Raw genomic sequence first — 27,657 nt, 5'->3', positions numbered from 1 at the left:
TTCTGTTAAGTGGTTGGATTGAACTTGATGACTTAGACATAGAATTGAGCATTTCTTGATCATCTGGGTTAGTTACTCATCATCTAACTATTCTTGTTCAATTCTGTTGACGTATCTTGTTGCTGGTTTTTCTTCTTCTGGTCCCTTTGTCCTTGTGCGTTTAGGACATTTTTATTCCTTCACTGTCATTTTAATGGATATTTGGGAGGGAGTGTATATAAATGTTTAAACTGGAGCATAGGACTCTAGTCAAAATGCAGTCTTAGAACTTCATCAATCCAACTTTTTGGAAACAATGCAAGTATAATTAAAAGTTTCAACAATATCTCAAACTGGTAACAACTGTATCATCAATACCTAATAGAAAACAAATGGAATGAAACTTAAACTGAGTAATTAGGATTGAGTAAAATATTCCATGTCTTGACACTCACCAACTTTGTAATGTATGCAGCCTTCCAAGTCCCCAACTGTGATCCAGCCTTGTTTCTTTTCCACTTCTGGGTCGTTGTGTAGTATTCTGTTTCTTAACCATGAAAGATAGTAAACTCGTAGTTTGTTCTTCTTTCCTGTTGAAATAATAGAGCACTAATTTAAAGCCTCTGTGACAGACTTTTCTCTCAGTCCTTCCTCATCTGTTTTATTTTATTAATTTATTTTTATTTTATGTACAATTGGATAAGTGTGTGAAGGTACAATAACCAGTGTCCCCAGCAATATCAAAGTGTTGTCTATGTCAACAGCTCCAAGTGTTTTGGACAAATCACCATTTTATAATTTGTCTTTACCTTCAGGTTATTTCTTATTTGAGCAAGCTGCTTTTACTCTCTCTTTTAAATGCAAAGAGCAGTGTCAAGACCTAATTCTTCAATGGAATAGTTGGTCAGAGTTCCAGAACATTCTAGATCAAACTACATGAAGGAGTTGTTGATAGCTGGACATTTTAACATGCTTATGCATCACTGTCTTTCCCTCACCTTCTAACCTAACAGCATATGTTAATGAGGAGCCTCTTATTTGCCTATTACTTTAGAGATGACAGCTGGGATTAGTTTTACTTTATCTGACTAGCAAAAATAAAATAAAATAAAGTAAAATAAAAAAATTATAAGGAGGCAAGAGAAACAATTTTGATGAAGGCAACCTGAGCTTGGTGGAGAACGGTGGACACATTTACGATTCTGAGATCACTGCAAGAAATTTTAAACAAAAATAGCAAAGAAAAAGATATGTACTTGGGAAAAACCAAAGTTCCCTTTGGTAAAGTGCTTCTGGAGTTGGAATTCAACAATAAAAGACCATCTTAAAAATGCTGAGGAGTAGGGGTGCCTGGGTGCCTCAATGGGTTAAAGCCTCTGCCTTTGGTTCAGGTCATGATCCCAGGGTCCTGAGATTGAGCTCCGTATCGGGCTCTCTGCTCAGCGGGGAGCCTGCTTCCCCGTCTCTCTCTGCCTGCCTCTCTGCCTACTTGTGATCTCTGTCAAATAAATAAATAAAATCTTTAAAAAAAAATGCTGAGGAGTACATAGGAGCAAAATTTAATATCCTCTGTGAGATTATCTGAGTACCAGATAAGAATGTTCCTTGGAGTGGTTCTTCCTTTTCCACAAGGTGGGGGGTGGGGAGAGGTGGCTCTTCTAAGTGATCAGACATTTAGGCCTGGGAGTTATACTTCCTGAGTACTTATTTTCTCTTGATTTCTCTTAGGCATCAAAAGATGCTTTATATTTCATAGATGTGACATATATGAGAAGAAGAAAATTTATTAAAGCATTGCACACTGGATTTGACAGGACAGTGCACTCATAAATTAAGGGAATCACTGTGCAGTTACTATTCCTCTTTGTAGCCGAAGGTCCAGAACTGATCCTAACAGCTAGGATGGACAGAAAGGCCAGTGCTTCTTCCTTTCTGTGCCAACGCAGATCTGATGGCAGTTCAAGAATCATTTGCTCCTACTTTCATTCTCTTCTTTCCCCACCTATACTTCATGATAAGAGGAGGTGTTTATTTTTTAAAGAGTGGGAACATGTCACTCACAATGTAATGAAGTCTGACTGAATTTTCTGGCATCGTTTCCCCGTTTGGTAGGTGCGTGGCAGACGTACGTTATAAATTCTGATTTGGTGGCATAGCAATCAAGCAAGCAATTGACAAGAAAAGAAAGACTACGCTGAATTAAGCTCAAATGAGAATACAAGAAGAATTTACTTGCCTAACTCTTTTGGAGGAGAATAAAAAGAGATGAAACTCTAAGCATTCAGTGGAAACGCAGAAGAAAGAGGGGACGGTAGCTTCAAGTGAAGGCAATTTTTCAAAGCAGAAATATGGCTCACCAGCTAAAATTTATTCAAGGCTGAACCCAGTAGCCCTGTGTTTTCCCTTTGTGAAACAATGGCTCAATGGAGAGCCGTGGTTCTCAAACTTGGCTGCATGTTAGAAACACCTCGGGCACTATGGGAGCTAGTGATCCCTGGGCCCTACTCCCAGCAATTCTGTCCCACACCTGGGTGCATCCTGGGTTCTTGCTATCCATTCAAGTGGTTCTAATGTGCAGAGGTATGGTGGTTTCATACTGGATGAGACGGGAAGGCAGGGGAAAAAGGGATATTGTTTGTTAAACTCCTGCAAACATCATCAGAAAGCAAAGAACTTTCAATAAATACAGACTCTTTCCGGTTATGTTGTTAACTTGTCGGTAATAAGGCCTTCACTTCTGTGTCCATATTTCTTTAAAGTTCTTTTTTTGGGAACCGGAGAGCTGCAGAGTGTAGTGGTTATGATTCCCACACCCCAATCTCTTTGCAGACTCAGTCACCCAAAGGGTCCGCTTCCGCTTGCTGAGACGCCAATGGAGTATAAGCTAGAACAGTTCTTGAGAGAAAAGAGACCAGAGAGCTTCTGCTTACAGAATTTTCTACTCCGTGAAGCCTACATTTTGATGTTCTCCACCTGGGAGTAGGTACTAGAGCTCAGACTTCAAAAGATCCTTGCTAAGTCCTCGGAGAGGTTAAAGGCCTATAAACACAGAGCCTTTGTGGTACATCTGCCTGATTCAGAGATCGCGAGGTGAGCTCAGAGGTGAGAGGTTTCCCTTTGGAGGTCAGTATCTCCAGAGTCACAAAACAGGGGTGATCTCACTCCGGCTACACTGCTATAATGTATCGTATCACTGTCAGCCAGGGAGGACAGTTTTTCAGAACTGAGGTGAGGCCCTTCCTACCTGTGTAGACCTGGAGGTCTCGGTCATCCCAGCAACATACCAGTAACATACCTGATATCGTCACCAGGACATTCAGTCCCTCTAACACGTCCATCTGCTGAAATCGCCTCCGGTTGATCAGATTATAGACTTTGCCTTGCCCACTTCGGTCCAAAAGCATCAGGCCATTTTCTGTTCCCACCAGGAGGTTCACACCTGCAAATTGAAGGCGCACCCCAAGACTGACTTTTTATATGCTTCAGCCTTTCTGTATCTGGGGTCCCTGTGAAGCCTAAGAAACTGTGTCTTGTTACTATAAACTAATGGGCAAGTAGGTACTACAGTAGGGAGTGAAGAAGTAGGGGCTTGGCTGAAGTAATTAAATCACTGCCCCTCTGGTAACAAGATTAATCTTCTTTTATAAAGTGGTAGCAGCATTCATTACCTCTGGCCGGGTGCCGTCTGCTATATAGAATCCTTCTCCCGAGAAGCCTTGGGCACAGCTTCTACACCAGCACAATTAGCCTTTATTCCTTTCCTGTAACACCCATGGCTGTCCTGGCTCTCTATAAATCCCACCTCGAAACTTGCCCAAGGTTCATCCCCACCCCCGTTCATGCACGGATTTCTAGCTTACCTACCTTCAACATACAGCAGAGTGCCCCATTTCCATACCTCACTGGATGAAAAGCCTTTCCTCCTCCTCACACCAAAGTTTACATATGTCTCATACACTCAAGCTTCTGCTGTCAGGGAAATGACAAGCCAATGCCAGTGAAGGTGTTAACTGCCTGAGAGTCGCAGGGCTGTAAGGGACCACTCAGGTATCTAAATCTGGTCCAGCCCATCTCCCATGCACTTAGCCCTATTACAAAATTTCTAGCAGGTAAGTGGTTTTGTCTGGATAGCTGCCATCCTAAAAATTGCTGCAAATTAACTCCCACCTGCCCTGCAACATGCTTGCACACATGCACACGGAGGGTCCACTGTGTCATGGACTATGTTCATGAATAAGTAACGCTCTATCTTCTCTTCATCTAGTTTTTGAGTAACATAAATGTCTGTTCTTTTGTCTTTAAATTATTGAATATTAAACATGGCCATCTTGCCTCCTGTCTCTTCTCCAGAGGACAGAGCCTTACTCCTTACATCAGACTAGGCCTGCTATTTTAGATGGATACAGATGGCCACACGCTTCCTTTGTCAGTATAGGACATTTGCAGTAACACAGGCCAGGACTTGGATAGAATCTCGCCCCACCTAAACTGAGCTTGAAGTCAGCTAAAACCTAGGCATCATTTCCACAGGAATTGCAGGCTGATATTTGAACTACAAGGGGAAATTCATCATCTGTTGTCCTTTTCAAGGTTTATCTTGCCACTACTGGCCTTTATAAATTCACTCAAAGATGCTAGCTGTGAACTAGGGGTGAGACTCTTCCTCCCCTTGCAGGCTACATGAGGATCACAGAGTCTGAGTGCGGGCACATCACACAGTGCTGGGCACATAGTCGGTGTGTGGTAAGTGGCAGCTCGTTCTCTTACTGACTTTAGCCCACCATGATTATGTGATGAAGTCATTCTGAATCTGATGTTGTTGTCCTGGGAGTGAGGGTATCAACTCTTGTTACTTGTAAAACTGCTCCTGGATCTCTCCTGAGGCCAAGACAGTCCTGAGTCGGAACTCTGACCCCCATGATTCAACCACTGCTCTCCGGATGGTAAGCTCCACCATGTTTTAAGGTTTGAGGGTCGATTTATTAATGAGTGGTAAAAAGCAGCACTTACCCCACAGAGCTGCACAGAGTATCTCCGAGTTGAATCGTTTCTTGTATTTTCTGATTTCAGGTGTGTCGCTATGAGGTCGAATGTTGGTTGGGTTTACGTTTACCACTGAAATCTTTCGTGCTTCATTGAGTTTGGCCTGTTCTTGCCTAAGAAGTTCGCTAGTAAACAGAGCTTTGAAAAAAAGAATCAGAGAAGTCAGTGGTATCTTAAAAAACCAGTGGTGATATGGAGAAGGCACGTCAAAACACTACAATTTCTCCTTGTTTAGTGGGCATTATAGAAAAGGCAAGTCAATGCTGCAACTATGAACATTTTATACATTTTTTTAGTAGAATACAGTGTAAGTCATTCACAGAAGCAGTATTTTATCCATTAGTAAAACAGACTTATGGATACGACTTGGGTAGTTTAGAAAATAGATATTCATCTCACAAAATTGAACACACCATTTACTACAGCATACACAGGAAGATTTATTTTTTAAAATCCTGTCCCCTCAACTGACAAACTGGCCTAAGCTTCCCCTGATGATTAGTGAGTTGCATAAGTCCGGAAAGCAGGACTCTGCCCTAAAGCAGCCAGACCTGGGCGATAGGAAGCACAACTCGACACGTACAACTCGACACGCACTTATTAAGTGTCTACTGCGTGCACAGCATTGTACCCAGAAATTGCTTTTGAGAAGTATGTGGTAAGTTTGGAGGTCTCTGAGGAACAGCTTTTCCCAGGGCCCCTGGATACCTCTGGGTTCCTACCAGAAGCAAAATAGAAGAGATGGAAAAAAAAAATGGAGAGAAAGAAATTGTTTTAGAAATCCTACGAATAATAATAATAATAATAATAAAAACAAAACAAAACAAAAACCAACTTCCCTTTAAAACAGGACCTAAGCAGAAAATGGCTTAACTATAGGACCAATAATTCATTTCTTTATCAGATCTATCAGAAAGGAAACCTAAGCTGTTTCTAAAACATCCAGGCCTTCTAGCTTACCCGCAGCTGATGATTCTTCGTCTTCTTCCTCTTCATCAGTGGGAGACGTTTGGTACACTCTGGGGTCCACAAAGGGAGTGAAGGAGGCCTTAGTGCTGCTCCCCAGGCCGTACTAACCAATATGCAAGAGGATTAAGAAAAGCAGATAAATAAACACTATCGGAATGAACGATGCCAGGAATATTTTACTTGGGCTTTAAAATGATAACCGCTTCTTCCATCTGTTTAGCTGTTCACACTCTAACCCCTGAGTCCAAGTGTGTGCTTCTCTCTCCAGTTTCTCCCGGTCTCAGCTGGTCACTCACCATGTGCCTTTGCAAGGGCCCCATTAATCGTCAGACTGTAAGAGCTGCAGTGAGCAAATTACATTTGGGGCCATATGGTAAAGATGACCCCGGTGACAGAGCTCATCTCTCCTCTGAAGTAAAAACAACCTCATTTTGACCACAGGATCTGAAGGAAAGCCAACCCCACCAGCAACCAACTAAGGAAGCATGTCCGTGCGACAACATTTTGTCCCGAACGTATAGTCCAGCTCCTCTTGAAACTTTCGTATACGTTCTCTCCTTTGGTCTTTCGAAGAGGTCTGTGAAGGAGGTGGGGCAGGTACTAATACTCCCACTCAGAACTGGAGCAGCAGCAGAATCTGAACCAGATCCAATCCCTTGGGGCTCTTTCTGGTCCCGAGAGAGGTGTTCAGGCAGAGAATACCTGTCCATGCTGCGTGAAGTCACGAGAGTAGATGCTGCACCCTGCAACACACCTCTGTGCTTTTTCCCTTGGGGCAGACAAAGCTCGTCTGCTCCACAGCTTTAGAATCCAAAGGGCGTATCATAAAAAGTGTGTGGACAGTATCAAAACACCACTGTGCGAGCTTCATCATTAGCTTCAGGGCGTCCGTGTGACACAAGGGACTATTCGCACGGCAATGACCAAGCACCATGGACTCCTCCACTGCTCAAGCCTGCAGAACCTCCCCTACGAGCACTGCCCAGCCGACTGGATTTATTCACGCTGCTTCCGGGGACTGTTTCTAATGGGAAAGACAGTTTCTCAGTTCTCCCTTTTTCATGCAATTTGGAGTTCAGGAAGAGGAATGCTCAGAGAACCTATCTATTGATTTTTTATTTTTCATTTAACAAATAATTTCAACCTCATTTTAGGTCCAACTTAGTTTGACTCAATTGATGTAAACATGAACCTCAACTTGGCCTTGGGATCTCTACAGGCTGAAGTTTCTTCCACTGGCCTAGGGATAGGAAATCCAAGTTCTACAGAGATCTGTCACAAACCAGCTGTGTGCCTTGGGCAAGTCACTTAACCTCTCTGAGCCTCAATATTTTCATCTGTAAAAATAGGTTTGGGGCCAGATGATATCTGATAACAGTTACTGCTGTGCTTTTCCCCTATTAAAGGGGATTTACCCCTTTATTTTCCCCTATTAAAGTATTTGTAAATTTTCTGTGATTTTCCCCTATTAAAGTATTTATAGAAGTAGTTATGTAGTAGAAACCAACTGAACACATTTCAGGGAGCTTAGCGAGGCCTCATTCCTGAAGCCGGCTCCCTACCTCCCATCCTTCCCCTCTTCCGACCCAGTGAGAACAGAGCTGTTGAGGCTGTTGCCCAGCACCTACTTCAGTCCCAGATTCCATCTCCTGGGAATGGGTGGAGACGCGCCCCAGGCCCTCCGTTGGTGTCCCGGCTGGGGAGTGGCTCTGCTGCACCAGGTCTGGGAGATTGATGTGGCCAGCAAAGCCATTGCTGTCACTGTGGCCAGATCGCTTCTTCTCTCCAGATGTCTGAGGGGGCACAACACATGGGGAGCATTAGACAGGGATTAGAGAAAGAAGGCCAAGGCCACAGAGCAATGTCACCCTCCACACAACACAGGCACAATGGTCTTCAAATGGAAGGTCAAACGGGGGTCTGTAGGAAGATAACATTCACATTTCTGTTTTACTAAGAAAATAAAGAAGTTAAACTTCACTACTATTTAGTATATGGACTGACCATGGGGCCTTTTGCTTCTGCGTGAGGGGCCTTCAGGGCCACACAGGAAGTGGGGTTTCCCTGGGAAAGACAGGAATGCTGGACGCAGGTGGAGGGGCAGCACCCGAGGTCCGCATCCACATTATCTCTTTCTGCCATATTTATGTGTGTGCCTGTGAGCACACCAGTTACCTGAGCTTGCAGATTATATTATCAGATCACAAGACACAAATCCACAAGACACACACATGACCTAAAATATTGCTGAAATGAAAAGGTTGGGCGAGATAATGCTAAGAATCCAGTCATGTACCATGTACCCCAAGAAAATGCAGAGATGATATCAACCAGACCCACAGGGCTCTTTATCAGTAATGAGGTCAAAACAATGATGAATAAATCAGATCTAACAGGAGTTACCAAAAAATGTACTGGAATAATCTACAGATTATATGAAACTACGGGTTTATGTCTGGTATTAATTTTGAATTTCTCATAAGCAATTATAGTGCTGTGTAGTAAAAAATGGAGGAGAAAGGGGAACCTTCTTCCACTGTTGGTGGGAATGCAAGTTGGTGCAGCCTCTTTGGAGAACAGTGTGGAGATTCCTCAAGAAATTAAAAATAGAATTCCCTATGACCCTGCACTTGCACTCCTGTGTATTTACCCCAAAGATACAGATGTAGTGAAAAGAAGGGCCATCTGTACCCCAATGTTTATAGCAGCAATGGCCATGGTCGCCAAACTATGGAAAGAACCAAGATGCCCTTCAATGGACGAATGGATAAGGAAGATGTGGTCCATATACACTATGGAGTATTATGCCTCCATCAGAAAGGACGAATACCCAACTTTTATAGCAACATGGACAGGACTGGAAGAGATTATGCTGAGTGAAATAAGTCAAGCAGAGAGAGTCAATTATCATACGGTTTCACTTATTTGTGGAGCATAACAAATAGCATGAAGGACAAGGGGAGATAGAGAGGAGAAGGGAGTTGAGGGAAATTGGAAGGGGAGGTGAACCATGAGAGACTATGGACTCTGAAAAACAATCTGAGGGTTTTGAAGTGGCGGGGGGGTGGGAGGTTGGGGTACCAGGTGGTGGGTATTATAGAGGGCATGGATTGCATGGAGCATTGGGTGTGGTGCAAAAATAATAAATACTGTTAAGCTGAAAATAAAAAATAAATTTAAAAAAATGGAAGTCATCATGACTAGCAAAGCATTTGAAATATTGTTTATAGCATTCCTTTTTAATATCCTTTAAGGTGTTTTTAAAAAACATACAATATGCGTAGTAGAACACATGCATGATTTAGAAATAAATACAGTGTAATTATGGGGCCCCTGGTGGCTCAGTCGGTCTTGATTTTGGTTCGGGATTGTGAGATCGAGCCCCACATAGTGCTTAAGATTCTCTCTCTCTCTCTCCCTTTGCCTCTTCCCCCATTCCCCCAACTCCTATGTGTGGGTTCTCTCCCTCTTAAAAAAACAAAAACAAAACCAAAAACATTGTAATTATTTGGCATGCTCTAAAATTTTTACTGTTAGCATAACTGTTAGCAAGTTTGGAAATCTTTGCTCTGGAGAGTAAAGCCCCCTCCCAAAAATCCCAGGGAAGAAATACAGGATTAAAAGACAACTCTGCTTCCTAAAAGCCAGTGCCCACACTGTAGGCCTGGCTAGTACCGTGCCTCCTGACTTAACATTTAGGCGACCAGCTCACTGAGGTTTCTTAGAGCAGATGTGACATGTAAGGAGTCCCTTCTTTGTCTTTGCTTTCATTCATTAATTCACCTAACATTTCTGAGTGCCTACTGAGTGTAACGTGTTTTGCTGAACATGGCGGAAAGAGCCAGGATCGGGGCAGGCAGAAGCACTCCCCTGATGGCTGGCATGGGCTCACTGGCCTGATTTCCCCCTTCCAGGTCCTGTCCTGGTCTTGCAAGGACCACTCGGTACCTGCTTCTGGCTAAAAGTGAAAGGAGCCAATTTTTTTGCAGCGATTGGGGCAGGGGGTAGATGATGAAACAGATTCCCAAGTTCCTGAAAGGATGTATGTAATGGGTATTGCCAGGGAGTTTGAGAAATAACTGGAAAGCAGAGGCACACTCTGTTTCTTGGCAGCACACTCCTGGCCTGTAGGCTGCCCCAGCGAGGAGTAGTTTCTGGATTCCTTCTGCACCAGGGCTTATCCAGGTACTAGTGCCTGTTCTCAGCACGGAATGTTTTTTCTTCTAAATGACATTTATGGGGTTTAGTCCTGATTCATCTCAATGTCTCCAATTTTATGTATACTGGGCAACTTTTCCTTCCTTCTAACTTCTGTTCAAATACTGAGAAGATTTTTTTTTTTTTCCTTTAACCATTTCTCCCCAATCTCCCAGTAGCATAAATCACACATGGTATCTCTTTAGAGTTTCACGGGTTCTCGATTCCAGCCCCAGCATTCTGCCTCAAGCCAAAAATGGATGCAGACACATTGCTTATCAAAGAAGATCCTGAAGAGGCTTAACATGGGGAAAAGGCCCAGACAGTGAGAAGCCTGAAGGAATCCAGGGAGAACCCTGAATCTTCTCCCATGCCAATCCTTTTGTCCATTCGTCCAGCAGCTCAGAGTTAAATACCTTCTGTGTGCCAGGCACTCTGCTGGGAATGCACAGATAAATGAACAGCCCTGTCTCCCAGGACCTCCCTGCAGAGCCCAGCAATTTCTATAGTCTTTCCAGCCTCACCATTCCCATGGGGGTGGGCACTAAGATGTTCCGACCAACAACATGTATCTGGGATGGTGCCAAATGCTTTAGGTACAGTATTCCACACAATCTGTAAGATAACTCCACGGGTTAGCTTTCATTATCCTCATTTCACAGCTGGAAAAACTGCAGTGCAAAAATTCAGCTGACCAGCTCCAAGTGGCACGGGTTCTAAGGGCTGCAGTTGGGGGCGGCCTGGTGGCAGAGCCCAGATGTTTTGGGCTGTTGTCACACGAAGTGGCTCTGCTCTCGGCCGTAGCTGATCAGACCTGAACCATGCAGAATCAAATTCCCTTTTGCATCTAATGCTGGGGCTGAGAGACACTGGTCGGTTTCTGCTGGACGGCTGAACTGGGTGGGATGTGGTCCCGATCTTGTGATTGGTGGGGGAGGGAGAAAAGTGGGAGCTCGTGCATGTAGTGGAGACAAAGCAGGTCTGTGGAGTAGGAAGGACAAAGGAGCAATTGGAGGAAAGAGAAGTGAGGCCAAGGAGAGACAGGCATTGAGGAAAGCAGAGATGAGGGTAAGGAGAGACAGGAAGTGAGGGAGCCAGGGATGGGCGTGTGAAAGCTGCCTGGACTCCTGATGCTTTTTCGTTTTTGGTTCTAACCCTGCACAGAGTCCCAACTTACTCTTTGCCTTTGGATTCCTTGTATGAAACACCCCTGAATTTTTATGCCCCTATCTCTGATACACACCCCACATTTTCTCCCCCTCCTTACGTTGTTTTAAATGGATTATTTTTCTGATTACTTCTTACTACCACCTGGTCAGTAAGAAAGATGCTACAGACAGAGGCCCATGGAGCCCCAGAGAGGTCTCAAGGAGAAAGGGAAGGCTGAGCCAGACCCATAGGAATTTGCTGGGTAAGAAGTGGGCAGTGGAGGCAGTGAGGAAGGGAAAACAGTTCTTCTGGCAGATGGGTCCCTATGGACAAAGTGGGAGACAACAGCTGGTGTTGGTGGGTTCTAGAAATTGAGTAGGGAAAGGTCCTATAGGGTCATAGGATAGGGAAAGAAAACCAGAGGGCCTGGATATGCACTAAATTTGTGCATCTTGGCAAGACAGTGGGTCATAGAGCCAGGATCCACCAGAACCATCTTGTCCACTCAAGTGAGAATGCTGACTGACATAAGTGAGTTCTCCTTGATGTCCATCTTGGGGAACTGAATGAGAGCACCCTATAAGCTAAGTTCTATGGTGAGTTTTTCTTTCCTTATTGTTTTGTCAGGGACATACTTTTATTTGCATTCAACTTTTTAACACCTGTTCCTTTAATGGATTCCAACTCAAGGTTTGTTATTTTGAAAGTCCACTTTTGGCAAAAATTCTAGAAACTGAGAGACAAAAGATTTTGGGCCCTCCATAGATCAAATTCATATAAGACACTGGCAAGTGCTGTTTTCAAAGTCACTGGCTGTGGCCATAAAATACTGGAGTGCTTTAAATAACATGGAGCCTTCTGGATATGTCTGGTAACTGAACTGAAAATGTGCCTCTTGATAGTCTCCCAGGTACCGACTCTGTCATAAAGACTCAAGCCAACTGTAAACTGCATTAGAAATCAGAGTTCTTTTATTTAGAGTCAGAGAGTAACTCACCCTGGAACATTTTCCCTCAAGTTTTCCAAGTAGCAAGAGAGAGTGATAGCAGCATTCCACACCTGCATTGGGATTCTCCACTCACCACGCTGGGAGATTTATAAGCCAGTGCCATGTAATGTCAACTGTGGCAGCCAAGTCCCTTTCTTAGTTCAGGCTTACATGATAGGACTCTTTAAAGCCTACCTCAAAGATTCGGCAAGGCCATATAATGAGATTCTAGCAAGTTGCTTTGTGAAATACTCTTCCAGTTACAGCCTAACTGCCAATTATTATTTCAAAGGCCTTATTCATCTCAAAGCTACAGTTCCTTTCTTTCTTGGGAGAGCAAAGCCTGCTCTGATGGTTTCCCAAACTCTCCTGGCTAAAGAATGACAGATGATATACATTGTTTCAGAGGCAAGAGTGGGGAGCTATAACCAGTAACAGACGAACTCCATTCTGTGGTGACAGGGAGATAAAATAATATTGAGTTGATCCCTGAACAACACAGGGACTGGGGCCTTGACCCCCCCATCCCCGGGGGCAGCTGAAAATCCGAATCGAACTTTTGACTTCCCCCAAGCTTCACTATTATGGTAGCCCACTCTTGAGCGGAGGCCTTATCAATAACACAAACAGTTGATTAACACATATTCTGGATATGTATTATACACTGTATTTTTATAATAAAGTCAGCTGGAAAAAAGAAAATGTTATTAAGAAAATCATAAGGACAAGAAAATACAGTTACAGAATGAGACCGTATTGAAATAAAAAATCCATGTGTAAGCGGATCCACACAGTTCTTATCACTCGTGTTGTTCAGGAGTCCACTGTGTTTACGTTAACTGAATGCTTACACGTGTTAACTCACTGAATCCTCCCGGTCATCTTATGAGTCATCTCCTATTGTTTATGAAATTTTATAGATGATAACACGGACACAGGGAGACATCAAGTCATTTTTGCCCAATGTTATCAGCCATTACTTTCCTCCCAGGCAAAGACTTGGTGTCAAACTTGCACGAGGACAGTGAAGTGAGAGAGAAAAGAAGACAAATTCTGATTTGTCAAGGCCCTTCCCATTGGCACAGGTGCCGTGAGGACGGGCTGCCTGTGGGAGGACAATCTCCCCCCACCCCCCAATGAAATGATGTGCCTCGAGTTTAAAAAAACACAATCCTACATAGTGCCAAGGTACATTTCCAAGTAGATTATATATTTCTTTGTTCTTTCATCAAAATAGCTTAATAGCCTTTTTAATGTTGAATTAATTAGATAAGATGAAATCACCGTTTCTTGGAACTTGTAGGCATTTTCTACATAAAATCCACAAGGAAAAAGCCAGGAGGGGAGGAGGCATAACAAGGCCTCGGATACTGCTGAGCGAGATCATTCATTTCTGTTTTCCTGCTGTAGGAAACATCTGGCTTTGCCAGTTTTCTTATCCTCAGGCTCAAATTCTGTATTCCGATTTGCATAGCTCCTACTGAAGAATCTGGACTAATGTAATTAAATCACACTGCAGAAGCTTAGAAGGATACAGGAAAGGAGGTGATGGACGATTAAAATCACTCAGCCATTGAGAAGCGCCGGTGGCCCCGCCCAGCCCCATCCACAAGGCTTACACTACATGTCGTAAGCATTCTCCGCAAAAGCTCTAATACCAAAACCACTCAAGAAATGCACTTCCTCTGCACAGCTTTTATACCAACTTACCTCTCTTATCATCAGGGTTCCTTCTCTTGAAATACTGCTGCTGAAAGTGTCCGCGTGAGAGGTCTCCAGCCCGTGAGTGCCTACCATTCCCACATTGTACTGCTCCGTGTTTCCCGGGGCTCCTGTGGGTCTGAGATGGGAAGGAGCGATATTAACACCAATGTATGATTAGGGAATGCCGGTTTCTGGGTGTCCTGAACGGGCGGTCCACTTCTGCAGCATCCCCTCCCTGCCTGCTCTCTGTGCAGCAGCCCTAGTGAGCAAGGTTCCAACTCTCCAAGGACGAAACTGCCTGAATCTGCCCACCAGGCTCTGCAGGGTTTCCAAGTCCTCCCTACTCCTTCTTCCACCAGCAGGCTACCTTAACCTGCACTTTGCACATGCTGTTCCCTCTGCCTGGAAAACTGTCTCCCACCCTGGCTCTTGGCTGGTTGCCTTTCTCATACTGATACTGAAGTATCCACACTTCATCTTAAATGATAACTTCCCCTGAGAAGGCTTCTCTCAGCATCGAGGTCTTACCCCACCAACCCCTCTTCTTTTTCTTCACCCTCCGTCCTGTTCCTATTCGTTCTCACCAGTTTGTGACTCTGTATCTTTTTGAGTCTCTTGCGACTTTTGCCTTCTGTTTCATTAGAACATAACCCCTGTGAGGGCAGTCTTGTCTGCTGATTGCTGTATACCTAGCATCCAGCTGAGCACAGAGCGGGAAGGAGTGCAATACACAATTGTTTGATAAATGGGTTTTCTACTATTTATGGAGAAGGAATATCAATGAAGGGCATTCTGGCTTACCAGGACATCCATCAGCTAGGCTGTTTACCGATATGCAATACTTTTTAAAACCCTCTAATGACTCCACACTGTGGTGTATGTTTACAGCTTGTTCTTGCATTTAAGATGTAATGGAGAAGGTAACAGGACCTTGACATATGCCCTTAGAGCAGAGACTAATGTTTTCCATGTGTTCTGGGGCACAGAACATATCTATCATTAAGGAAAACTGAGAACCAGGTAGGTGACGTAGTTCGTCCACAGGATTTCAGTTTCCAATGTGGGCCTCACTGATACCCTGTATTTATTTTATTTTTATTTTTTTAAACATGTTATTTATTTATTTGAGAGAGAGAGAGAGAGAGAGAGAGGAGAGTGCACGCATGAGCAGGGGGAGGGGCAGACGGACAAGCGGACTCCTGGCTGAGCAGGAAGCCTGATGCAGGGCTCAATCCTAGGACCCTGGGATCATGACCTTAGCTAAAGGCAGATGCTTAACTGACTGAGCCACCTGGGCACCCGCAGGTGCCTCTCTTTTAGTGCAGGTTTATTAAAATAAAAAAGGCATCAAGGCTTGTTTCTCTCATTAGGTATTTTAATTATATGTTTTACTATTTTGTTCTCTTAATTGTTTCTAAAGTATTTAACCCCCCCCCCCCCCACATTTCTGGTCTCCTAGATCCTATCAAAATCCAAACATTTGATGAAATATTCAACTCAAGAAAGAAGAAACACACCAGATTTCTGACATCTCTGGGACAGAGAAGACATATGTTAAAGATCCAAGCAAAGAAGTGAGAAGATAAGAGGAGTCCACACTAAAAAAAAAAAAAAAAAAAAAAAAAAAAAGAAATGCATAGCAAGACACTTACGCCGAAACTACTAACAGGAGCAGTGGATTGAATGAATCTAAATTTCCTTTAGGACCAATGTGTTTGGGAAGAAATTCCAAAGAAGCAATTTCAATACTGTATTCCCAGAAAGGAGACATTACTCGTGTCCCAGAGACATGGTAAAAGGAATCACTGCAATGAATGCCTGACATATCGCTAGACCGGGCAGTCAGAATAGTTGTCAAAACTGTGATGTCGCTCATTTATTTGAAATTTTCTTTTACCTTGTATGTATGTTTTTTAAGCTGCCTTCAATGTTTGTTTATCACACCACACAAGATTGTGTGATACAAATAATTCAATAAATGAAGCATTTATAAAGAGCCAATGCCTTCTAGGAAGGGGTCACTTCCCTTCTTCACTGAGACATTCTTTGCCTCTGTCAGAAGCTCCATGGATGGTGGCAGCCACCATCGGGCTGACAGTGTGCAACTGAGTTCCTTTCCACCATCAGAGAGTTTCATGGGAGTTCAAAGATCAAAGATATTTTGGCCCACTTATATGTTTTTTTACCCTGATGATGATTGATTCTACCCATTTTAATCAGAAATATGCCAATATGAGTGAAATTTTCTTAAAAAAGATATTTTCTAGAACTAACTCCATTAGGACAATTCCTGGATCAATTTCCAATATGCTTCAGTTAAATTCTTTGCCAATTTATTTGTTTTCATTACTATGAAAGTAAAATTATCATCATAGGATCCAATTCTTTTCTATGTAGATTCTATAACAAAGATTCAGTAAGCCAATCAAAATTGTTATCCATAACATCTTTCAAAGGATTCTGAGGTCACTACTTCTACCAAGTACAGTTTGTCTGGATTGGTTCTAAAGGTGTCAATTTTATTAAGAAGATTTGATTCACCTGTCAATAGCAAGTTTTACAAAGGGCATAGTGTGAGCCACTGACAGTTTGAACTCTTGCTCCATATTTTCCCTGAGATTATTTTTTTCCCAGGTCCATTTTTATATTTAAAATTTTATAACCAAGAATTGTTCCATTTATGATAAATTTTTATGGTGAACAGTTTGTGCTGTTTTGAGTTTTTAAAAGTATCATTTCTACTAGTAATAGTCCTTATTGATTGAATAAAATACAATAATCTGTATTTCTTCCTTGGTCAATTGTCTAGAATGGTGAGCAATTTCTCTTAAGTAGTTTAAGGTTTTTCTGGTGTGTACAATTGGTCTATTTTATTATGAACCTTTTATACATATTTGCTCACTCTATGTACCCTGTATTAATTGACAACATCATTAATTTTTCTGTTACCAATAACAGCATTTGATTATGGAAAATTCCTACAGACTTCTGTATGTTTCAAATCACCTCTCTACAGATTTATTTTTAAAAATTTTAAAAAGTTTATTTATTTATTTAAGCAATCTCTACACCTGTTGTGGGGCTCGAACTCACAACCCTGAAATTAGAAGTCTCATATTCTTCCAACTGAGGCAGCCAAGCACTCCCAGAATTCTTTTTAAAAGGCGTGGTACCTTCCTTCAAATACTAACGTTCGCTGTTCAAATTATTGCTGTCTATATTTGACTTCTAGCGTCTCAAGGAAACTCCTTAAGTCAAATCTTAGCTCTCAAGTTCAATGACTGCTCTTTGGTACTTTGGGTATTTGACCTCTTGTCTGTCTACTATTCCTGACCCTTCCACTCCATCCTTCTTTGCTCCCCTGACCATGTCAGGCTTTCAAACTTCAGCAGTTCCCAGTTAACCATAAGATAAACCTGTGGCTTACAAGTCTTCTTTTATCTGGTCCTTGCCTATTTATCTAGCTTATGGTTTCAACAAAACCTACCTTCCATTTTTAACTTGAACAAGATGTGCCTTCTAGTAGTTTCCTACACATATCATGCTACCAAAACACTTGGGCAACTTTAGTCTATCTTATCTTCCTGAATGGTTCTTTTACATTCTCTGCCTCCCTCTGGGTACCTCATCCTTTAAACTACAGTCCAGGCTCCCAAACCCCAGCCCAGCCCCACTGGGATGGTATAGGTGACTCTCCACTCTGCTTCCACATTATCCTCTACATGCCTCTAACCACGCACTCAACACACAGTCCTGCAATGATCAGATCTCAGTACTGTTGGCATCCTCAGTGCCAAGCACTGTGCCTGGCAGGCAGGTGACATCCAGTAAATGTTTTATAAGTCAACAAAGGCTTTGTTTAATAACTCTAGCAAACATTTCACTCAAGTTCATTGGCAAGAGATCGCTCCTTTATGAATTGATGATCAATCAGCTATGAGAATAATTATTACCATGTTTAAAGTGTCCTGAATAACTAATGATTTATCTTTTTAAAATTTGAAAAGTAACTTCAGCATTGTATCACTTTCTTTTTTAAAGAAGTAATTTTTTAAAAAGATTTTATTTATTTATTTGACAGAGAGAGAGAGATCACAAGTAGGCAAAGAGGCAGGCAGAGAGAGGGATGAGCAGATTCCCTGCTGAGCAGAAAGCCTAATGTGGGGCTTGATCCCAGGACCCTGAGACCATGACCCAAGCCGAAGGCAGAGGCTTAACCCACTGAGCCATCCAGGCGCCCCTGGATCACTTTTATATACAGGCTATGCGAAAATAATTTTCTTTTAATTGTAATTACAGGATGACCAAAACATTTGTTCAGGTATGTCACTGAACTTTATAGTATGGAGAGTGAAATTTGATGTATGTGAATAAAAATACATCATATAGGAGGCTGGTGAATCCCGGGAAAGAAGGCACACTGTGAAAAGAGAATCTTACTGCACTACAAACATATTTTAAAAATCTCACTGAGAGGGGAATGGGGAAAATTTGACATATGTAACTCTGGAAATGAACAGAGTCCCATAAGACTAAAGGTAAAAGGAACTCTAACGGCTGCAGTTGTTTCCCGTGGGCATACAGTTAAGCATTTTGACGCTGCTATCCATGTGAACAATTAAACAAATGCTGGCGGTTTCCCACTGTTGGTGTGGGAATTTCCAAGTAAGGATGGGGGGGGGCGCTAGAATGATCCATGTGTTCATGGGTCAGAGTTGGAGATATCAGGATAAACTTTTATTTAATGTCATACAGATGGCTATATGTAGAAACACTTGTAGATACATGTACATAATGGGTTAATACACACATATACATTTCCTTGCTCGGTCAGCTGGAAGGGCCTACAAGAAATGATACACTAGCAGCCATGCCTGTATCTTGGTTCTTATACCATTTTTTAATGAAAGGAATCAAGGACCCCGGGAGAAATGGCTGATTCCAGGACTAGAACAAGAAATACACAGGATATGCCTGGAACCCCTTACAGTGTCAGAAAGTAATTGGGGTATGTCAGAAAGTAATTGGGGTATGTCTGCACAGGGGTGCAGGAGCCAACTGAAAGAGCTTCCAGTGGTTGAAGGTGGAACAATTCAAGCAGCAAAATGAAGTACTGGATCATAATCCAAAGTACAAAATAAATAACCATGTTCTTATAAATAAAATGACTGAGTAAGTTAATAAATGGAGAGGAGATAAATCTCGGCAGAATAATTTCAAATAAATTATGTAGAGACTCCATCCTAAAGGAATGGAAGTCTTCTCTCCTTAAGTGCAGGCTGTGCATGCTGGCTTTCTTCCAAAGAGTAAAGTGTGGAAAGGGGGAAAAATTACATTACAGTAGAGAAACCTGACAAACGTTACCTCAGCCAGATGATCAAGGTCAATGCCAAGAGTCCCAAGTCATATAGTACTTACCCTTGGTACGAAGTGATAAAATGACGTGACCTCTGTGATCTTTCTCCTCCAACCATAACCTTAGTCTAATCTAATTATGACAAGAACATCAGATAAATTCCGGTAGAGTCGAATTCTATGATATTCCTAATTAGTACTCCTCAAAACTGCCAAGTTCCTTAAAAACAAAGGAAGTCTGAGAACCTGTCACAGCCAACAGGAGTCTAAATAGATACAGTAACTAAATAACTAAATGTAACATGGTATTCTGGATGGGATCCTGATACAGAAAAATTGATTTGAGGTAAAAACTAAGGCAATCTGAACAGACTATTAAAATACATCAATTTTGGTTTATTAAGTACATATGAACATACTGTACTTATAATAGGGATAACAGTGTGCAGGGAGTAGGAGGGGTAATGGGTATTTGCTCAATTTTTTGTGAATTTAAAACAGTTCTAAAAAAACAAAGTTTGTTAACAATAAAAAAATGAAAAAAAAAAAGGGTGATGATTTAAAAAAACACTCAGGCCAAAACAACTAAAACATTTTATACTTAAAGTAATCCTTTTGTCCTAAAAATTATTTCCAAATAGAGTCAGGGTGGGAACAATTAGTTGTCCAAATTCCTATAAAGACTATAACAAAACAAGACAAAACACTTTCACTGATTAGAAGGAAAACTATAGGAAATTTACTGTGGTTAGGCCCCAGGTTTAGAACAGTAATTTCCTCTAATGGGATTTGTCAAAGTGTTCCTGTAGGTACTGATTTAATTCAATTCAGTACACATCTATTGAACACCTGCTCTGTGAATGACCCTTAGTTTGGGATTGGGGAGTGGATAGAAAAGCTGAGGAAGGGGCACCTGGATGGCTCAGTCAGTTAAGCGTCTGACTGGATTTTGCCTCAGGGCATGATCTCAGGGTCGTGAGATCAAGCCTCACATTGGGTTCTGCACTGGACATGGAACCTGCTTAAGATTCTCTCATTCTCTCTTTCCCTTTCTCTATGCCCCTCCCTGCCATGCATTCTCTCTCTCTCTCTTTAAAACAAAAACAAAACGAAAAAAGCTGAGGAAGACACGGCTCTTGAAACCAAAGACGTTAGCATCCGGAAGAGCATGAAAACATGACATGAATACTCAAATACAAGGCACGAGGTACGTGGGAATGCAAAACAGAGGGAGAGCTCATTACAAGAAAGGCACAAAGCTGGACCAGTACAAGGCATTATTTTGCAAGAACTGACAGGTCAGTTTGGCTGGAGTATAAGTTGAGGCGATCATGAGCCCCTAGAGATGAAGGGGGTCGCAGGGCACTAGAATCCAGCAGGACCGAAGCCACGCTTCCACAACACTAGTAATACCAGAACTGGAAAAATGGACAGGAGGGCAGAGAGGACCACGAGCGAGGAAGGGGAGCACACAACAGCCGGGGAGGGCAAGGCGTCAGAACCACGGCTTTCCTGCGATAACAGAATGAAGAGGACACACCATAAATGGCTTTCATCATCCAGACAGCATTTGATAAGACTGCACGCCACTCCAGGGCTATGCTGCCAGGAGATGGTCCTAATGGTTAAGACTGCCTCGCACGTACTGTTCTGACGCAGGCGCAGACACCCCAGGGAAGACACTGACACAAGAGGGTGCTGCTTCGGCTTGTTTGACCTGACACAAATCAGCTTAGTTCTAGAAAGCTTCTGTTTTTTTTTCCTGATTATAAAAATTGTAAATGCTCATCATAAAACTGGGGATCTACATAAAATAAAAACCACTCATAGTTGTATAATCCAGAGGTAATCATTTTCATAATTTTGGTCTATTCATGACGCATTGGGAAATAGTGCAGTTAGTTAGTTAGGGAAATAATCTTAGTTATGTACACTCTTACAGGTTCTACCTTATACTATAAATAGGAAACCAACATGGCTGATAAAAAAAGATGTTGTTTTGAGCATTAGGATCTATAGCCGTTTGTCTAAATGGCTGGGCTCCATTTCTGAGAAGCTCTTTTTGTATACACTTCGTGGCAATGAACTGTCTTGTTATATATATATGTATATATCAAGATATTATATATATATATTCTGATATATATATATATATGTCAAGACAGTTCATATATATATATAAAATCAAGATACATATATTATATCAAATATCAATCTATATAATGGATAAATATATATAAAAATATATAGCATAGTATGTAAAGGCTTAGCTTAACAATAGAAAATAAAAAAAAGATTAGAATGTATATAAGAAGTCTTCCAACTCTAAAATATCCTATTCTAAAAGAAACAATTGTTTTATAATGAATTTTTTTTACTACAGTGCAATTTCTTAGGTATACAACTATCATGCCATCACAGAACAAACTGCATACATTTTATATTCACAAAAATGCATGTATTTACCAAACTGGAATAAATACATATATACACACCCACACACTTGTATTTTATGGTATAGGAGATCTACTCAGAGACAAGGCAGGTTCCTGAGTGCTCTCTGAGTGCCTGAGTGCTCTCTGAGTGCCAGAGAGCAGGTTCCTGCCTTGTCTCTGAGTAGATCTCCTATACCATTAAATATTTTAAATGCTCTTTAGTGGATGATCATTTTAATCTGTCTAATATTTACCAATTCTTCCAGAGCCATGTCAACTTTTGCCTCCGTTATACGCATTCAGTGATAGCGCATTCATTATTTCTGGATGATAGCAAGAGATCCTCTGAATTGCTTTACCAGTGTCGAGCCTCTTCTTTTTATAGATTATCTTGTCATAGTGATTTCTCTCAAACATAGCACTGATCTTGTCACTTCTCAGCCCAGGAGGGCCTTCTGTGGCTCTCAACGGCCACATGATAAAGCTCACACTTCTTGGTCTGGTTTTACTAGTCCAGACCACCCCCTCCCTACCCCCAGGCGCCCAACATTCCTACCAAAGACAACCTTCTGTGCCTTTACTTCAATTTCCCCTTGACTGAGATTCTAATATTGTCCCACGTTCCCTCTATCTTGATGACGGTTATTTGTGAACATGTCTTTCTTTTGGATTGTGCCATAAACTCTAGGAAACCAGGACTTGCAATTTAATTTCAGTGCAATTAAATATAAATCAAAGTCACTGAAGACCAACTCTATGCCAGACATCCTGCAAGGTGTTAAGAGTAGAGAGAGAGGAGTGCGACACAGTTTTCCCCCTTGGGGATCTCAGATCCCGACAGGGAGACGACCTACAATAAACACCCTGATTTGAATACTACGTGAAACTGTAGGAGGACACTCAAGATCCAGGGCCCACACAGCAGAAGGTACAGGCTCTCTCTGTGCAGCCTGGGCTGTAAGCAGGTAATTTCCAAAGGGGCAGCAGAGTGCCAGAGAGCAGAGGGGAAGTGCAGCATGGCCTGTCCCAACCAACTTTGGACAGGTGAGTACTTCTTTAGTGTGGGAAGAAATGGATGTGCCCTTAGCCACAGCAAGATCAACACAAGCAACAGCCTTGCAAAATATGACTGGCCTTCAAAACCAAATGTGATTGAACATCTCTCCCAAGGATGTTTTGGTCATTCTTCCAAATATTTGTATTAGTTTGAAGTTTCTGCATATAATCTTGTTTCTCTTCAACTAGGATATACACTTACAAGGCAGAATGCATGTGTGTGCCCGTGCTGATTGTCTCAAAGCCCTCAGTCTGGTATAGAACACAGAGTGGAAGTTTTATCAATATTTAAAGTCATAATCCAGCCCTCACCCTAATAGTTGTAGGCTCAGGGCTTAAACGGAATTCAAAACATCTGTTAGAAAAATTAACCACTGCTGAGTCAAGATAAAAACTGAAAGGACCAGCATATTTTGCAGAAATGTTTTGGATTAGTGATTTTGCCTCTAGAACAATTTTATTTGCCGTTAAAAAAGCAATGAAATGCAATTTGTTTCAAATGTCATATTTTAACGTATTTATGGTTGTCAATAACTGCGTAATCAACAGCAGAACAAAAAGTATAAATTTTCAGCTATGATAATTGGATTCGCTTCTCAGAATTGCTTGTACGTAATGACTGTTAATCAATGGATGACATTCCCTGCAGACAGGCCAGCCCTCTCCCTCCGGTCTCTGCTGGACAGGACAGTAATCTGTGACCCGAAATGGCATCTTCTCTATAGGGAGTCAGTGTAGTGTGATGACTTTGGCTCGGTAGCAGAGCCAAAGAAATGGAAGTGAGTGAAGAGCAAATTGGAACCATCCGTGTCATACTCTGTCAAATTTATACCAAACCAGAGCAACAGCACCTTGTGTTTGTTTGGGGGAGGGAGTGAGAAATGCATGTGAGTGTGACTGTCTGAATCTGTTTGTTTAAACTAGAGAAGCAACAGGGCAGAGGAATTCTCTCAGAGGACCCTGTCCAATGAAGAGAAGAAAAAGAAATATTGAGACTAAACAAAGGAAAGAAAAGAAGTAAAGGCTATAGCATAACATAAGTGAATAATAAGGGGAATGTAGGTAGGCATAAATTCAGGTATGAATAGGCAAACAAAGACTGCAAAGGAAAGGACAGAACGTGGCAGGGGGTGGTGTGGGAAAGTTATAGTCCATAGAGAAAAGGATCACATAAGAGAGACAATGAAGAAGAAAATGATAACAGGGATATATTTAAGTCAGACCCTCAGAAGGTTCTCTGCAGGATGATTGGATTCTGGAACCTTTCGCTGGGACGCTAACCCCTGCTCTCCCGCGCATTCTTCCCTTGATGGTGGGGGCGGGGAGGCGGGGAGGGGAGGATGAAATATGTCTCCTGTCGTTAAATTTAACTCCTAAGTGTCATTGCCCATAATCCCACTCTTGGAGTTCTACGGGGACAGGGACGTGCCAACAGTCTGGCTGTCAATATCATTTTCCCAGGAGATGACAAGAACCACGGGAGAGTCACCAAAGGGAGAGTCAATCTCGCAAGAGTAGTTGGATAAAGCACAGGCAGGAGCTCTGATGTGTATTCCAAGGGACAGTGTCTGTAGAGAGAGGTAACTGTAGGGTTATGCTCTAATAAAAACTCAAGTCCGTTGATCCTGCCAGAGACCCATAAATGATCTTCCATTTAATTCCTATTTCCTGTCCTGTTTGCAGACCTCACCCACCCCGACAGACATGTAAAAAGCAGCTCTCTTACATGAGTCTGGGTATGTCACTGACAGCCACTGTCCCATCATGGGTCTCGCTCTCTCCATCTTCCTCCTCTTCATCGCTACTTTCCGACTCCTCACTGGAGGAGGAGTAATCAGTCACCTTCTTCAGTGGGCGGTTTGTTTCTTCGATCCGAAGTTCTCGTAATTCTTTGGCTAATGCCGTCAGATCCTACAAAAGAGAAGTTCGTTTGGCACGTATGAATTGTAGAGACGACCAAAGTCACATCTCTCAGCAACGCAGGGCTCCAGCTTAAGCAACAAGAAAAGAAAGCTCTAGATAGAACTGTTACAAACATAGTGGCTGCATGGAGCGAAGAAAACGATGTTTGTAGCGCAGAGAAACTAGAAAAAAAAGATGAAGTAAATTTAGACTTTGTTCAAAACCAATGGCTAGACTGAGACGGTTCAGTTCTGAATATACATGCGTATATATGTGTATGTGCGCTCTGTGTGGACACATATATACAAACATTGGGTTCTCGTTTTATTTTGTGAAGGTGACACAGGTCACCCTCAGAGTGAAGGGGAAAACACATGGACTGAGCAACTGTTCCCCGGGATTTTGGGACTCCTGCCCAAGCCACGGTCATGGCCTTTCCCCTCTTTGATTGCTACTGTACCAAAATCTAGCATCAGTCACAGAAAAGAGCAATTCCCATAGTTCCAGCTACCACAGTGGCTCACTTGATGTGTCATCATTCCCTGGGGAGCAGAGGCACCACATTAAATAATGGCCCGCCCCAAAGCCCCGTGCCGCTGAAATTTATAGCCCCAGAGCTGAGTTAATCAAGAGGAACAACAACGGAACAAAAAAAAAAAAAAAAAAAGAATTATTGAATTCTCTTCCAGAACGACAGGTGTTTCATTTTCTTTTGTTTAAAATCAGTCACCTGGCAGAAACCCTCATGAGGAATACTGAAATGAATGTGCAAACACCAAAAGGGAAGGGACCATTTTTCAGGTTTCCATGAGTATGATGCGGTCTTCAGCCTTATGGATGTGATGGTGTGGTATCTAATCACGAGACACATTGCAGGCAGTGGGGCTGGATCTCTGACTACCTTCGACTTCACATGCTTTCAGGGCAATGCAGAGGGGAGCACTGCAGAAGCGTAGCCGCTCTAATTTGCACGGGTTACACTGCCCATGGCGTGTGGCATGCAAATGAGGAAAAAGCAATTGGACATCGGTCTTACCATTTCTCCCTATATTAGTGACCCATGTGGGAATCAGAGCATTCAGTGAGAGACAGGGCATTAGGGAGAAAGAAACTCATTGAAAGATACTAAATCCTACAGTTTTCTTATGACCATATTCTCTCTTTATTTCCATTCAGAAATGTATTTGTTTGTCCAATTCTCCTGAGGTCAGGTTAGAGCGATATAGGTGATCTAAATGGCATCTCCTAAACTAGCCTAATAGGTTAGAAGAAACACCATGAGGAATGTGTATAGCTAAATTATAAAATGAAATTTTGTTCCGGGGGAGATCACAGATCATCACATTTCTTTATCATCCCCTCTGTGTCAGGCATTGCTATTTTGGTTAAGATTAGGAGAGGAAATGGTTCGGGTGTTTCATTTGGTCTAGAAATTTAGGAAGTTCAAGGTGGTAAAGGAAGGAATCATTTCTTCCAATTTCATAATAAAATCAAAGGAAAGCAATCATGGCTTTTAAATTTGTTCTGAAGGGACTTGAAGCACTGGAAAAGGGAAGATTTTGAAAATTCATATTGTGTGTTTTCCACCTAAAGATGCTTGCTGGGCTTTTTACACACATGCACACATGTATGGCCTCAATCTCAGTGGATATATGTACCCCATCTGTGAAAATGAAAATAGAATTGTATTAAAAAGACTCAAAGGTGTTAAATATAATGTATACCGCTAAAGAGGAAAATTACCACATAGATAGAATTTTATGCAAATATATTTCTTGTTTCTTTAGCAATGGGCCAAAATAGGAAGAGGCAATATTCAGATTTTGGCTTTATATTCCGTATTTCCTCTGGATATTGCCAATGTTTACCTTTATCAAATTGAGAAGATAGTGAAGGGTATGCAACACTTGAACACAGGGGGAAATACACTTTTGATATTTGTTAATGCTATAAATAGAAAAGGATATTATAATCATCCAAACCAGCAAAATAGTAACAGATAAATTTATTTTGTCTTCTATATTTTAGGAGCATTGTCAGTCTCACCAAAGAATGTAAGGCATTTAAAATGTTACTTATCATTATAAAATGCATTTATTATAATTTAAAAGAGAGAATATGGTTTAAGATAATTTATTTCTAATGTTAATATTCTGAGTAAAATATAATAATATTAGCTGTGATTTATTTATATTTATGATACATTTTCCCTGTGGGTTCATTTTCCTCATCTCTGACATTTCAAAACAAGACAAAGGAGATTTGAAAAAAATCAAAACTCTTTAGCAATATGAAGCCAGTTCAAAGCCCACTGATTTCAAGAAACTCTCATTTGTGAAAATGACCTGATTTTTTTCTAACACTGTATATAAGAAAAGTTTAAAGTTCTGATTTGTTTTATAATTTCGCTTAAAATTAGAATATTTGGGGGGATTCTACATTATTAAAGAGCTATCTTTCTTGAAACACTGAAAGTAATTGCAAATTCCTCTTAAGTTTACTTGGTAACAGCTTAGACGGTGAGACATATTTGAGACTCCCAAGGTAACAATAATGAGTAACTCAAAGGTAATATCCCAGTCAAAGAAAATTAATCTCCCATTGCCAATGGTCTACACGCTTAGCTGCGGTTTTGTTCCTTATCCATCCTCTCTGGAAGAATTTATAATAGCAAAGTTATAGAATATAGACACGATCTAAAACTGACACCACTGGGTTGAGATCCATTTTCATACATTTTAGTTTCTGACAATACCAATTTTCTCCATATAATGAGTTCTCGTGGTAATTTATTGCTTGGCTGTCTCAAGCCTAAGCTAAAAAGTATTAAAAAAAAAGAAAAAGAAGTGCTATTTAGCATGAAAATATTTGAGAAATGTA

At 41.6% G+C, this 27,657-nt stretch overlaps 1 protein-coding gene across 5 annotated transcripts in view; it reads right to left on the bottom strand.

The window, feature by feature from the left end:
* TNIK (TRAF2 and NCK interacting kinase) overlaps positions 1-27,657 on the bottom strand; it is a 380,511-nt gene that overhangs the window by 12,935 nt on the left and 339,919 nt on the right. For all 5 annotated transcript variants that reach the window (XM_059163479.1, XM_059163483.1, XM_059163480.1 and 2 more), the window contains 7 exons: positions 24,602-24,786; positions 14,036-14,165; positions 7,620-7,784; positions 5,983-6,094; positions 4,990-5,160; positions 3,275-3,418; positions 435-569 (listed from right to left, as the gene is read on the bottom strand). In XM_059163479.1, coding sequence (XP_059019462.1) covers positions 435-569; positions 3,275-3,418; positions 4,990-5,160; positions 5,983-6,094; positions 7,620-7,784; positions 14,036-14,165; positions 24,602-24,786 — 1,042 coding nt within the window. The remainder of the gene's footprint in view (positions 1-434; positions 570-3,274; positions 3,419-4,989; positions 5,161-5,982; positions 6,095-7,619; positions 7,785-14,035; positions 14,166-24,601; positions 24,787-27,657) is intronic.

The sequence above is a fragment of the Mustela lutreola genome, chromosome 2 (genome assembly GCF_030435805.1).
Source record: "Mustela lutreola isolate mMusLut2 chromosome 2, mMusLut2.pri, whole genome shotgun sequence".
In the NCBI taxonomy this organism is placed as follows: Eukaryota; Metazoa; Chordata; class Mammalia; order Carnivora; family Mustelidae; genus Mustela; species Mustela lutreola.
The sequence above is the reverse complement of the archived record's forward strand: the minus strand, read 5'-3'. Positions and strand labels throughout refer to the sequence as shown.